We start from the raw sequence: 14,886 nt of genomic DNA on the forward strand, positions 1-14,886 counted from the left end.
TTAGACAACGCGGAATTGGATAGGCTTCGGCTGGCTTGGAGGGCAAGACTGGAGCGTTTTGATTACCTACGTGGAATGGAAACTGCAAGGAAATGTAATTCATTGTACTTTCCAATTTATTTATAGGCCACAATAAATCCAAATTAAACCTTAACACATCTAGGCAAGACGAATTGTGATCTACATATTTGTAAATAGAAAAAATTATGCTATAAAGTATGATCGCAACGACATCAAGTTGTGTATTCAGGCTCCTCTAGGAATTTTTCCCGCTTTTTCTGTTGAGATAACAGCACTTGTCAAAGCATTTATGTAAAGAAATGCAGAACTACACAAAATTCGATCAATCTATTGGACTCGACAACCTTGCTCTTCAGCCTGGAGGGAGATTAGCCCATGGGAAATCCTCTGATAAACAAATACCAAAACACGTAAGAACTATAAATGAAGGAGATAAAATGATTAAAATTTTCAGATGTTAGTACTTTGCTGGTATCTTGTAGCCGCAAAAGCTCCAATCTCTCTGATGGCCTTATATTTAACAAGTTGATAAGCTGCCAAAAATGAACAGTATTAACATGCTAAAACGGTATTTTGACCATGAGATCCAACTGCACGTGACATACCCAGAAACTGAAACGTTCAGGATTATCTAGCTTCGGCACTCCCTCAGCTTCAAAATGTTCCAATTGCCTTGATCTTCTACCTGAAAAACACAGTGCATTTAACTTCTTTCTAGCCAACCCAACACCAAAACTCTCTTGGCTAAATTGAAGAGACTACCATATAATTAAGCACCAATAAAATGAAATAAAATTCCAAATTTGCAACAAAAATATAAGCCAAGTAAAAGATGCACGAAAAAGTATGGAACACGGAAAGCATGATTATCAGTCATCATTCGAGTACCTATTCTCATGGATTCTCTTGCACGCTTGAACCATGCTTTTGTCAATTCTGCTGCTTCAATAGTCATTTGCATTAACTATTCAGAATCCAACAGGCAACTAAATTAATGAGTGCTTGTCCATTGCAACTTCAACTCCAAGACATACGTACATTACATATTAAAACACACATTAAAAGTTCTGTAATAAAAATCATAGAGACTTTGATGCAGAAAAGACAAAAAGGTACAATAAAAAAAAAGTTGAACTGAACAGGCAACCAAAATACCCAGCGTGCATAGTGTTTGGGTTTAAGGATGTTTTGGTGTTTTTGTGCACCTTACTAGACTATAGGAAATAACAAAATGTCAATGTGGATAACTAAATGGTTTATCATTCCTGCTTCACTAGAAACAACTATTTGTTTATTGTGTAGCTTGTCTCATAAGTAAGAACAAGAGAAACAACTTAAAGAATCCAAAAGGCTTTCCTATCTGATTGTCCTAGTAGCAATGACCCATTTTTGAGCCAAAAGGAGGGCAGAACCTACCAACTACTAAAGAAGTCCAGCAATTTCCTTTGCTGTATTGGTTAAAGTGTGCTGCCAGCTCAACCATAATCAAATTTTGTAAAGGGGAATTTTATCAAGAAGGAAAAGATTCAAAACACTAGTGATGGATAATAAAGACACTCAGTATTATATAACCAACCAAACCAACCGCCCACAATTGAATCATCAGGCCATTTATTTGAAAAGAAAATATTCATTGTAAATATAGAAGATTCTTAGAAAAAGGACGTGTCATGCTTACATCCTCCTTCTCTTGGGAATCTTTTGGTGGAAGAGTATCCCAAATCCATTCAACTTCGGCAACACGATACCTGCAGTTATTCATAAATGATATTGCCTCTTGTCAAAGTGCACCTTTAAATCTACTAAACTTGCAAAAGCTCATGTATACTAATTAGCCTCTATATTACTAACCCATCTTGATCCCACGATCGTAGGATACGGAATCGCCTTTGTCCTTCTACCTACATACAGAAATGTGCTTCATATTCAGTTAATATCACGGCTACTAACCGTACATTCAAATACAAGTCCAATTGAAATTCCAATAAAAGATACTAGTAGAGGCAGCACAATGAACTAAACCAACCAGTTACAATAAAACAAAACATAAGTATACGCAATAATAAGTTGTGTCCCAACACAACTTAAGAACAGTTACCTAAAGTTTATCCTGCCATTAATCAATGATGATAGTCAGGTCAGTTTTAGATCTCTCAAAATTTTGTCTTTGTTTACCCTCCCCTTATTCAATAAGTAATTCAATTTGTCTAACTATGAATTGCATGATCCTTATTTGAACATATACTCAAAGCCATATGTTCTCTCATCATCATCATCATGGGCACATTTAACCTTCCACAATACATCTTTATCTATTGCTCCTAGTGACTTCACATTCATCTTGATATTAACCAAATATAGATACACAAATATATATTTTTGATCTACAACCTTTTGGCAAGTTTTTGTTATTTAATTAAGATGACATGATGAATTAAATCCTAAATGGCATTTTGAAGTAGGACGACTAAGAGAATTACTATAGTAAGCTAACTAGTGGTTATACTCTTGAAACTTCTGGCGAGATTTGTTAAACTTTTGCAAAGTCAGTTCCCATGTCTAATTAATCCTTACACTACTTACCAAACTATCACTTTAAGTTCTTACCAAATTATGATAGTTTTTCAATGCTTGTAACTATACTATCCTGGTCCACAATCCTAAGGGATCTACTGGTAACAATAATTTTACAGAAATAGGACAATGAAAAGCAAAGGAACTAGGACATTGAGAAAAGGAGACAACCATGAGTTTATACTTCTAGCTCTGGAACAATCACTATCCTAATCAGATATATAATAACATGAAAAAGCTGTCTACCTAACCTGATTGAATCTAATAAAAATGATTGCATAGTTGTGGACGAGGACTCATATAGCCGACCCCACTTAGTGAGATAAAAGTTTGGCTGTTGGTGTCAGTTGAGGATAATGAGAGTTTTAGTGAGACACAGGGTCTATATGAAAGAAATACAGAAAAGTTCAAGAATCTAATTGCCTTAAATAGTGTGATATATTGCAAATTTGCAAGTGGTTGAACAAGAATAGCCATTCTTCATACCAAAATGCATGAAACAAAGTTTTAGTGCACAATATCTAAAAAGAAGAAAAAAAGAGAATAAGGCCAACAGTAACCCCTGCAGTAAGAAGTCAAGTAGAGCAGCACCAGAGTAAAGAATATCAATTAATCATTCTGATGGCTATACAAATATTATCAACTAACATTGCTAAAATAAGGTAATCACAGAAGCATCAAGAAGGTGGGTATATTTGTTATAGGATGATCAAAAAGGTCGAGAGAGAAGGAAAAGTGTGATTATATGTTTTTAAAACAGAGGTATATGGACACACAACAAATGTTACCTCCAGATAAAACCGACCATCTGGGAGTGGTTCACACCTAGAAAAGAAAAAAAAATCCTTTCATACATGGACACAAAAAATACAAGATTTTAACAACTGAGAAGGACATAAACCATGAGAGAACCAACACTTACTCAAGAATTTCTACTTCACAAGCAAAATCAGCAATTGAGCCTGTTGCAGGATCAACAGCAACCTGCAAGTTTACCAAAACTAGATATATAACCTACAGAAATATTTTGAGAACTTATTGCTAGAAACAATATGTGACCATTCCCATTCGACGATTCCCTTCCATGATCCTCCTAACCTGTAGAAAAGCGCAGAGCAAAATAATAAGTTGCAAAAAAGATTTTGTTGGGTAGAATAAAGCAAACAAAATAGAAGTCAAATTCATCCAATATTTTACACAATTCCAAACAAACTATGGCTGTGAGCCTGGCCTAAATTAGTCACGTGTATTAAGATTATTCAAGATTCCAATCGTCTGTATAACAAAACAAAGTATGCAGATGACTGTCTAACATAATACTTCGTTTAGAGTTACTTTGTCATATGGATTGCAAATGACAATTCAAACAATTCACCTCAGCAAAACTTGCTAAGAATTTAATCCATATCCGTTAAGTAATCTTATCTGCGGCAACATTTTCCTCATCTATAAAAGCACTAGCACTGAATAGCATATTTTACCAGGAAAAAAATCAGGCTAGTCATTACTGAAAGATAATTTTACCAACATAAACACATATTTTTTATAACAAGCAGGTTATTTACATTGAATTTGCAGTTTCCCCTCATTTCTCTTTCGATGTTACATTATAAAACAGAAATACTTAAAAAATAACTTTAACAAATTCATTCTTCAAGTTATGACATTTCTACCACTGTGCCCAAACAAATTTAGAATCATTTTAAAAAATGCAAATATATTGAAATTCAAGCAGAAAACAGATACAAAGGTGTTATCTTAGTAGGTTAGAGCCTAAAGTGTTTAAATATATACACATACCATAAGTCTGTAGCGAGGTTCAAATATGTTAAGTGATATCTTTTGACATGGGAGGACAACATCCATGACAAAAAGAGGCATTATATCAACTCCTAAGTGAGTCAAACTTTCTTGCTCAGACTTCCTCTCAGCATATTCTTCTGGAAAACTTTTCTGTATGATATTATTGAGTGTCACACTGAAAGTGAAAATTAAACAAAAAGGTCAATATTCTGGTCCCTGAAAACAAAAATGAGTGGAAGAATAAACAACCCAAAAGGCAATTCAGTAAAGAAACTACTATTCGTGGCAAATGTCCCTTACCTGATAGGATAGGTTCTAGGGCTGATGAATAAAACTCTCCGACACATAGGACACTTGTTGCCTACCAGAATAAACCAAGTGACCAGGAAGTTTTAATAATAATAATAATAATAATAATAATGATAGAAAAGTAAAAGTAATAATACTATGTGTACCATGGTCCATAGACTGATGCAGGCAAGAGCGGCAAAATGAATGTCCACATGGAGTGGTGACAGGTTCATACAGTAATTTGAAACATAATGTGCATTCTAAGTCATCTGTACGTTCTGGCTTCCAGTGTTTAACCCTTTTAACTGAACCAGCCACAACCCTATCTATCTCCTGGAGGTATGTCTGGAGGAGATTGCTACACAGGAAAAACTAACCAGTATGACATTCTATTTTGGCCTATAAGCTGTGTATACCATTTTTATCACAAAAGAAGGTGCTACACTGGTGAAAGAATCAGATAACTTGAGAGTAATGTCGTACCTCATAGGATCAATTTGAAGGCCAGAAAGAATGGTTTCTCGCGCCTCTTCATACTGTTCAAGCTGAAAAAAAAATGAGGAAAAACATAACTTAGTTCCACACAACAGGATTGGAATCTAGTGTTTTATATAATTGTATCACGTGTATGAACTATCTGATCATCTAATCCGAAAGTGTTGCCACCAATACTGTGTTTCTGATTTACATATGATAAGATATAAAAGGCATAATTACCCATTTATTTTGTAAGCTACTTAGTGTTGACACCCAGCATAAGTTCAACCAAGGACATTCATTACCAATGTGCCAGTATTCGATAGTATTTGTGCACCTTTTACATACAAAACCAACATACATGCGAAAAAAAGACAACACACTCACACACAAGGGATAGAAACTTTTACAAATGAATCCAAGGGGAAAATTTCTCCAACACCCACACAATAGCGAGCATTATCCAACATGTGAAAGATTATTTTAAACCATTACACCATTGATTGTTTTAGATGATGATGAATGTATTCATAAGACAGCCATTATTAGCAGCATGATTTAAAATTCCGCAGCATGCCAAGCGAAACGGCGGAATTTGCCGTTTTGCTCGCTGTTCAGCATCAGCACCGCAGGCTGCTGTGGGATCGTGGCGATTTCCACGTGGTCAAAGTGGCACCGGAATCCCACAGTGCCTCCGTGATCCCGCGGCACCTTCATGATCCCAATTTTTGTTCTTGAAAAAATATATGTTTTATTTTTTATAATATTTAGGTTCACATTTTTAATTTTAATTATTATATTTTATATTTAAAAAATGTCGAAACCATATCAACATGTGGCACGCGTCATAAACTAAAATTCCGATATGGGTCAAAATTTTAAATCATGATTAGTAGTTGGTAAACAAATATCTCGCAAACACAATCATTGGATGTTATGTGGATGTTAGATCGAGGTATTTTCTAACGCAAAAAAAGGAAATATAAGTAGAAGAGGAAAGAAAAAGGGATAAGGGAGGCTAACAATGACATCAGCCTTTTCGAAGAGGCACAACCTCTCCTATGTGAGAATTACATGAAGAGTCTACTTGAGGGTTGTACAAAATGAATAAGGGTTATGTTCCAATAGGAGGGAATCACAAGATCTCACAAACAACATGTAGACATTTGGAAAAGGGAAAATAAATGGATAGGGGGAGGGCGATGGTAGCAACAACCTCCCCCTAGAAGAATACATCTTTAGAAAACACCTTTGAGAAAGGGGAATCATATTGTGTTGCATATAATTTCAACTTTCAAGATAACCTATATGAAAACTCCCATGAGCTATATAAAGTATCACTAAGGGACTAAACCAACTAGACCCAAAACCCTATTAATCTATTATCTTTAACAAAGGGAGGAGTACAAAGAGAGAATATCCAGAAGCAAAAAGTAGGACATTCACTTAAAAATATTATCTACTTGGAAAGAAACAAGGAAGAATTGAAAAGTCAAGAGATCAAAATTTGCTATTTTCTTGCAATCCAATCTCTCAAAACTTAAAAGAACAATTAGAAAAAATTTAGGGTGTGTTTGGTTTCCATTTTTCCATTTTCATTTTCTGGAAAATGCATGTTTTCTAAAAAACAGTGTTTGGTTTGCATTTTCCTCGTCTGTTTTCTGAAAAAAGAGATAGTATTTTCTGGAAAAAAATAGAGAATGTCTAACAGTCATTTTCTATTTTCTAAAAATGCACGTTTTTCAAAAAATGGAAATGGAAAACATGTAAACCAAACGCTCCCTTAAGTTTCTAAAATGTTCTCCAAGTGAACAATTAGAATGAAAATCTGAAACATTTCTCTACTTTATTCTCTTTCTCCTTCCCTTTCTATCATGTTTGGAAAAATCGAGACCCTAGCTGAGTTGGTATCCAAATGAAAGACTTGCATCAATGGGCAAGGGTTCGAATCGCGGCTGCGGCAAATAACTCTCCTACTTAGGGGGTCGGTCCGTACTTGATTTACATCCCTTCATCTCATCGTGGGGCCGATGATGAGGGGCGTTTGCGTGAGCGTTATCACGTTTTACATCAATAGTTGGCAAAATCGATGGATCCCAATGTGAATCAATTGAGTTGGATCGCAATCAGTGGAAGTTGATTCAATTTAATCTAGACCTCTGATTCCCCCTCGGAATCTTTCTCAATTGATCGACGGTGTGGGGATGCACATGTTGTTCTAGATCTAAAAGAGTCTTACCTTGATTTTAAATTTTTGAGAAGAATAAAGGTGATTTGACATCGTGCGCAAGTGAAAAGGCTAGAGACAGTCCAACTTCACATCTTTATTAGTTGTTCTCAAGGAGAAAGATATGAGGTGTTCTCTTTGTCTTCTCATATTCTTTGGGTGCTCTTGAGGAGGAAAGCAAGGAGCTAAGTCTGGTCGTTGATGCAAGGTGGTCTAGTGTAGGATTTAGAGGGGGTGCAAGATTTAGAGCTAATTGATTAATTAATCATTCCCAAACATAAATTTTAAAAAAAGACCGGTGCATGAAGCTCTCACCAGTGCGAGGTCATGGAGAAGGGTTGGACCACATTGAGTCAATTGTACACACTCTTACCTTGCATTTTTGCAAGAAGTTGTTTCTGCGACTCGAACCCGTGACCTTAAGGCCACATGGCAGCAACTTTACTATTGTGCCAAGACTCCTTTCATTCCCAAACCTAAATTAAATAATTTTAATTAGAATAATTTAAATAGTTTCATTTAAATTAAATAATTAATTGAAATAAAATAAGTTTAACAAATAATAAAAATTAATAATTAAGTGCACATAATTAATCTAATCACAACTAAAATAATTTAAATTGGATGGTAATCTAATTTTAATAATTAATATTGGAAAAATTATTTGAAATTTATTTTAATCAGATTCTAAAACTAGTTTAGTAATTAATTTAACTGCATTAACAATAATTCGTTAAAATTAAGTTAGAATTGATTTAGTTAACCAAAATTCAGTAAATTAATTAAATGTTTTAATCAGAATTGAAATTGATCAGATGAGAATCAAATTAGTAATGTAAACTTTATTTGAGTCAAAAACAAAGTAAGAGTGAGTTTTCTAATTATAGTATTTGTATTTAATCAAATAAAGACACATGATTTTAAATTGTTTATGTATCTTTTGTTATCTTATTCAACTTATTGTTATTTTGTTCTTTTCATATATAATATTTATTTATTTATTTATTTAATACCAGTTTTGATCGCACAAATTCAATACAGCTTATGCTTTAGATTTTTTAAACTTCTGACACTAATACCATTACTTCCACCCGAGCTTTTTTTTTTTCACTACATAAGTAACATGCCTTGTTATATGTACTTTCATCTACGATCATCTTGTGAAACTTCAAGATGCAAAGAAGAATATGGGGTATGGATAGTTAGAGTATTCAAATACATTTGATGTTTGCATTTAAGTATGCTTGAAAGAGAATCTAAATAATTAACACAAAAATGGTAATAGTCCCAGTGTGTGTGGTTAAAACAGGACCAAACTAAAAAATTGCAAGGTAGGCATGCAAAACCAAACTACAAGCTCTTTGGTTGTGGTTGGTGGACACCATTAGTCACATATAAGCCTTCACTAAGAAAAATGAATGTGTGCAAATAAGCAATCATCCAACTTAGTAATCTTCCATTCAAACAAATAATTGTCAGACTTAAGTAACCACAATTCTCAAACTCTTACCAGAACAAGAGCATTTGCCTTTAAGAAATATGCCTTTGGTGAGGTACAGTGGACACGAATAACTTTTTCAGCATCCTTTAGTGCAAGCTGATAAGGTAACTGAATGATTAGAATTCTAAGCCACTTAGGAAGTGATCAAGATGGAAAAGATTAATAGGCTGCTATACCTCAGCATGAGTAGTAGGATCAAGCCCATTCAGGGGTTGATATTCAGAATCACGCGCCGATCGATCCTTAAGAAGTTGACTGGTCCTGTAATCTTAAAACGATTAGGTTAATGAGAATAACATATGAAAGGACACTTTAAAAAAAAACACTCCAAGCACAAGCACAACAAATGGAAGCAAAAAGTACACATGCCAAACAAAGTCGAACTCTCAAATAGTAAATTAACCTGCAGAAAGCAGCACTTCGATTGCCAAGAATAACAGGGTCTTGAGGTTTCAAAGGAAGAGCTTTGGAGTAATATGAAATTGCCTGTCCAGAGCCTCAATATAAACACAAACATTACAAGGAAAATGATATTACTAAATCAGTATAACCTAATAGAATAAACAGAAAATTCTAAGAAGATAAATGCATACTATACAATCGAATCATTGGATATGGGGTAATAGAATGAACACCTTTAAGTATAAAAAGAAAGACACTGCGTGTTCTACACACAAGAGATGACCCCAACCAATAAGAAAATTAGCTCATTTTGACAGTACACCCATCTGTACCCATAAACCTCCTCAATTAATTCACAACTTTAAATGTGGAAAGAATTATACAATGTCAAATCTATCTTCATCAAACCCAAAAGTCTAGATTATAGATAAGAATCATTGCCAACGTGACTAAACTGAGATATCATGGAAGATGAACTAAACAAATGAAATAGACACACAAATATAGATAGTCACAAAAATATAGTAAATGCAGATAAAGATATACAATGAGGAGAGAATCCACATATTCAAACCTCCATGGGGCTCACTAATTAGCGTCTCTTGACCTTGGTTGGGAACAAAACTAAGGTTTGATTGAGGAAGTCAGTTGTGTGAAAAACAAAAACAGAAAAAAGATTCATTGGTTCGCCAAGTTCTTAGTCATACATTATGAGATAATTGAAGCATCTTGCCCTCCTCCACTAGCTTCTTTCGTTAAATAAAAGTGATCAGAATTATGGTTTAGGAGTCATTTGTTGTAAGTTTTAAATAAAATAAGCCACCAAGTACGAGGTCATTCACACACTTTGGCCATGGTTAGTCGAAAACAAATGGTAAATGACGTTGAGCCACTGAGGTTACAGAGGTAGAGCAAAGCTTTAATTTCAATAAAACTGGCACGGGAGTGGCACTTTAAGAATTGTTCTTCGCTTGCTTATGTCAAAAAAAAAAAACTGTCAGCGTGACGATGCCTCAGAATCAACACTAACTGAATTAATTTCTCCATAATTTTCAGTACAAACAAAGCACGAAGGGATTAGAAATCACGTTGCCAAACCATATCGATAGTTTTGCCCCAAAACCTCAATTTGCATCTTGAAAGCTCACCTCCTCGAATCTCTTCTCCCGGAAGGCACGGTTCCCCCGTCGCAAGAGATTGAACACCTCGGAGAACTTTTCCAGCGGGATGCCCATATCCGCCTCCTCGACCTGCACGCCATGAAGCTGACAAATCAAACGAGAACAAAAGAAAAGATGAGACCGAATCGGAGAAAGGGAGGGGGAGGGGCGCACCCAGACGAACTCATCGACGTCCTGGGAGGAGGGATCCGCCATAGAATGGGAGAAAGAGCGAGAGAGGAAGGTCGGATGGAAGAGGGAGGGATTAGGGATGGAGGAGATAGAGAGGAGGTTTGGTGTCGCTGGTACGAACGCGCGGACACAAGCGAGGCGACGTGGTTCGCTGCTTCTCCTACACCATAGTACGCTCCGCCACCACAAGAATGAGAATTAAAGTAGAAATATTTTCTTCGATTTCGTTGAATTCTTCATGGGTGATCGGTAATTTTGCTTTTTACCAACGAATTGAAATTTTAAAAAAAATCTTGATCAATTATTTTTTATTGAGATTTTAAGGAAAATATTTAAGCAAATAGTTTATAAAAAATAATTGTGAGGAATTAGAACCTCCTCTTGCTTCTTCTTCTCGGCCCCTCTTGCTTCCATGACCAGCAGCGTCCGACGGTCACCTTTCCATGTGAGGCACACCCTCTTTTTTGTCAAGAAATTTCACCAGAATACGTATTGCTTTTGCATTCGTAGCCACAAAATTAGCCAGGTTACTGGAATGCTCGAAAGATGCAATAATTATGGAATTAAATGCTTTCTTTACTAACACATGGATAAGACATGCTACTGTCATCGTCCTGATATTCATAGCTTAGATTTACAAACTTTTCAACAACTTTGGATCCGAAATGATAGGCAGTCACAATAAGAAGTCTTGATGATTCATGCATCAAAGCGGCTGATTCCAACACATAAAAATGTTGAAATGGTTTCTGACACAAACAATGTTTCAAATAGCCATCAGGCTGATTGTGGATTTTCTAATATGGGGGTTGAACGTACTTCTGTATCAGAGGCCTTGGAGATGCAGCAGGAAGAACAAGACTTGGTGAGTATGATGGGATCTCTCGGCATTCATAGTTTTAATGGACAGGTTCCATATCAAATGCATGTAGCTTCATATGATCTGCCACTAACATTTTCACCATTTCCCCTTTCCTCTTTACCTTTTCCCATTACATCCATCCGAATTTGGATTACATGTTTGATATAGAAAGATACCTCATGATACGTGAAACTCTTTTACATATATAGAGAGTCTGACCGATCTAAGCATTATCAGTATATTCGCAACTCTAGTAATATCTGCACAAGCACAACTGTGCTTGTCTTATGAGTAAAGTTGGAATTGTAGTAATGTCTCTCTCACACATGAAAAATCATAAGTGCTAGCTTTATAGTCTAAGATCTGAAGCTAATTTCAGACTTAAAACTTAGATCTACTTTATTTTAGTTAAACTAAAATAAAATAAATTCCAAAATTAATGTACTATCTATGTGTAACCCAATAGGTTATCGTAATATTGGCAGTGACTCTAAAATCACATTTTAAAGACACAAGAGATGAGTGACATATAGTAATGCATCATTACTATCCAAGTGACGAGAATATCGTAAATCCAACCAAACCTATCTGTGACTATTTTAATGTATAACTTTGTCCTTTTGTCTATGATATCTAGATTGATTAACGAGTCATCAATCGTGTTATCCTCTCATCAATCTATGTGTTTCTTGATATCAAGTTGACTTGCTTAACCAAATAAGCTCAATATATCATATTGACTTATTTGAACATAATCATACATTCAGTAGTCTTACTTAATTAAGGGGCTCACAGATATCACTTCCGTTATATAGAAGTGACAAATTTCATTTACATCGCTTACATCCCTCAGCATGACTCATTGCATACCCAGTAAATGACTTTATAATCAACCTTATTACAGATGACGTTTATCGATACTAAAGTACATAACTCCTTATATAGGGAATAGTAGTGACTTCAGATTAAAGGACTATTTATACTAATAGTCACTATGAGAATGTTTATAATACTCATATAACAATTCATGAAACATTCTCATGACAGGTCATTCAGTACATATTATCTAATATATACTCATGTGTTAGCTTGATATCTGATATCCATAATGATCCTATCCAGAAGCTAAGAAGACGGAACAACCGGAATGATGCTGCTGAAATGTTGACCGAATCACTATGACCTGGAGGGAAAAGAGGAGTGAGCTGTCATCTGGGTTAACCAAGTCATCAAAAGACCTATGGTCAACGATACCTATAGACAGCGACCGAGTTGTCCCGGTCCCTGGTACCTCGAGGCAGGTCCCAATAATATGTAAAAAGCAAGCTAAATAGTAGAATAATGAAATGCATGGAGAATAAGTATGAAAAATATACCCTCCCAAGGAGACGTCCTCTAGTAGACTGGTTAGTTGGTCATGATGCTGATTGAGTCATCGTGACCCGGAGGAGTAGATGAATGTAAGCCGATTGAGGCGCTGGATCTGACGGCATAGAGCTGGACACGACATGGATCTGAAAGACGACACCTAAGCCGAAATATGATAGTGATACGCAGATTAAGATATAACAGTGACACGCAAATCGAGATATAGACACGACTCTCAAGCCGGGTGACCCAAGAACTAGAACCCAATAGTGATGAATTGAAGGTCGGAACAATGCCAAAAATGTACAACAAGGCAGATCGAATGTCAGGTCGGTGTCGGGCGTGTACGACAAGCTAGATCGGAGGGGCATACAACAGTGAGGACGGTCCTGAGGACGGTCCGGAGGACGGTGTCAGCCGTTAGAGGCGGTGTCTGTCGTTGTGGGTGGCGTCAGCCAGTTGTGGGCGGCGTCGGTCGACTATGGGCAATGTCGACCGGCAGTGGGTGGCCAGCTGTGGGCGGCATCGGTCGATAGTGGCGCAAGGAGGGAGGTGAGATCGATGAAGGCAAAACTGAGGGAGAGGTGTCGCATGAGGGGGGAGAGCGGCATGCGCACTTTCGCTAGCAGCGGTGGCATCGGAAAAGCAGTATGCGTGGAGAGGAGGCAAAGGTGAGGGGGAGTCGACAGCGTCTACATAGAGAGGGAGAGGGAGGCGGTTGCTGGCATCACCGGCGGTTTGCGTGAAGGGGAGAGAAGGGACGACTGCTCACGGGAGAGGAAGCAGTGGCAAGGGAGAGTCGATGGTGTCGGAGGTGGCGAAGGTGACATCGACGTGCATGACCCTGGTGGTGGCAGAAGAACCCAACAAAAAGACACCCCCCCCCTTCATGATGAACAATGCCCCCACTAAAAAGACCTAGCCCTCCAAATGTGAAATGGCCAACATGCCCTTCTCCTCCACGTGTTCTCATCTCATCACCGCATCACAAGCCTCCCCTTTAAGTTTAGTTGAAGGAGGCGTGAGTCTGACTAACTAGATAGTTAGTCGCAAAGGTTGAATTGCTCCTGATAACCGAGTCAAATTGGTGAACCTATCATATAACATCTTGCCTATAGCTGTGGCAATGCCGATCGAATGGCGGAAGTGGTGTCGATCAAGTTACGAAAAATAATAATGAACTGATAATCGAGCAGGCGATCATACTAATGCCAAGAAAAAAGTAAAATAGGTGTCGACCGAGTGGTGAATCAGGTGTCGAGAATCAAACGCTAACGAGAGTGGAGCCCGTGAGTCAAGCAGGAGGAGAGCCCATGAGCCGAACAGGCGCGGAGCTCATGTGTCGAACGAGCATGGAGCCTATGTGCTGAGCAACCGATCGAATTAATGCCAAGCAGGCAATCGATGAATGTCGAGTGGGTGGCCAAGCGGTGCTGAGCAGGCGACCAAAAGAATACTGAACGGGCACCCAGTGAATACGAAGCGGGAGATGGTCAAGCGGTGCTGAGCGGACGACCAAAAGAATGCTAAGCGGAGGGCCAAGTGGTGTCGAGCGGGAGTGGATCTTGAGATATTGAAGGCCACGGAGCATGTGTAATCGAAAACGAATGGGAGTGAAACTCGCAAGCTGAGTAAGAGCGGATCTCGTGAACTGAGCAAGAGCATATCCCAAAAGATCAAAGAGCATGGAGCATGTATAATCGAAAGTGAACATGAGCAAAGCCCGTGGGGTGAGGGAGCGGACCCCTTGAACTGAGCGAGAGCGGATCCTGAGAGATCAAATGGCACAAAGCCTATGAAATCGAAGACGAACGGGAGTGAAGCCCGTGAGCTGAGCGAGAGTGGGTCCTATGAATTGAGTGGGAGCAAATCCCAAGAGATTAAAGGGCATGAAGCTTATGTAATCAAAGGCAAACATGAGCAAAGTCGGTGAGCTGAATGGAAGTGGATCCCAAGAGATTGATGGGCATGGAGCCCATGAAATACTCGCTCTGAGACTAATAGAGAT

The 14,886-nt window shown here is 37.5% G+C and overlaps 1 protein-coding gene across 3 annotated transcripts; it reads right to left on the bottom strand.

Annotated features, from left to right (window-relative positions):
- Nucleotides 1-95: 95 nt before the first annotated feature.
- Nucleotides 96-11,142, bottom strand: LOC122022262 (LON peptidase N-terminal domain and RING finger protein 1-like). Of its 3 annotated transcripts, XM_042580216.1 has the most exons (20): nt 11,024-11,142; nt 10,631-10,808; nt 10,445-10,546; nt 9,298-9,380; nt 9,071-9,155; nt 8,904-8,990; nt 5,173-5,234; nt 4,854-5,047; nt 4,699-4,759; nt 4,396-4,573; nt 3,655-3,693; nt 3,518-3,579; nt 3,384-3,420; nt 1,873-1,922; nt 1,700-1,769; nt 910-985; nt 627-706; nt 486-554; nt 366-408; nt 96-278 (listed from the first exon to the last, which is right to left on the bottom strand). In XM_042580216.1, the coding sequence occupies exons 2-20, from the start codon at nt 10,670-10,672 to the stop codon at nt 247-249; spliced, it is 1,452 nt and encodes a 483-aa protein (XP_042436150.1). In that variant the 5' UTR covers nt 10,673-10,808; nt 11,024-11,142; the 3' UTR covers nt 96-246. The 3 variants fall into 3 exon arrangements, with proteins under 3 accessions (XP_042436150.1, XP_042436149.1, XP_042436151.1); XM_042580215.1 differs by lacking the exon at nt 11,024-11,142 and having other exon boundaries at nt 10,631-10,853; XM_042580217.1 differs by lacking the exon at nt 11,024-11,142 and having other exon boundaries at nt 96-408; nt 10,631-10,852.
- Nucleotides 11,143-14,886: the final 3,744 nt, after the last annotated feature.

The sequence above is a fragment of the Zingiber officinale genome, chromosome 9B (assembly GCF_018446385.1).
Source record: "Zingiber officinale cultivar Zhangliang chromosome 9B, Zo_v1.1, whole genome shotgun sequence".
Classification (NCBI taxonomy): Eukaryota; Viridiplantae; Streptophyta; class Magnoliopsida; order Zingiberales; family Zingiberaceae; genus Zingiber; species Zingiber officinale.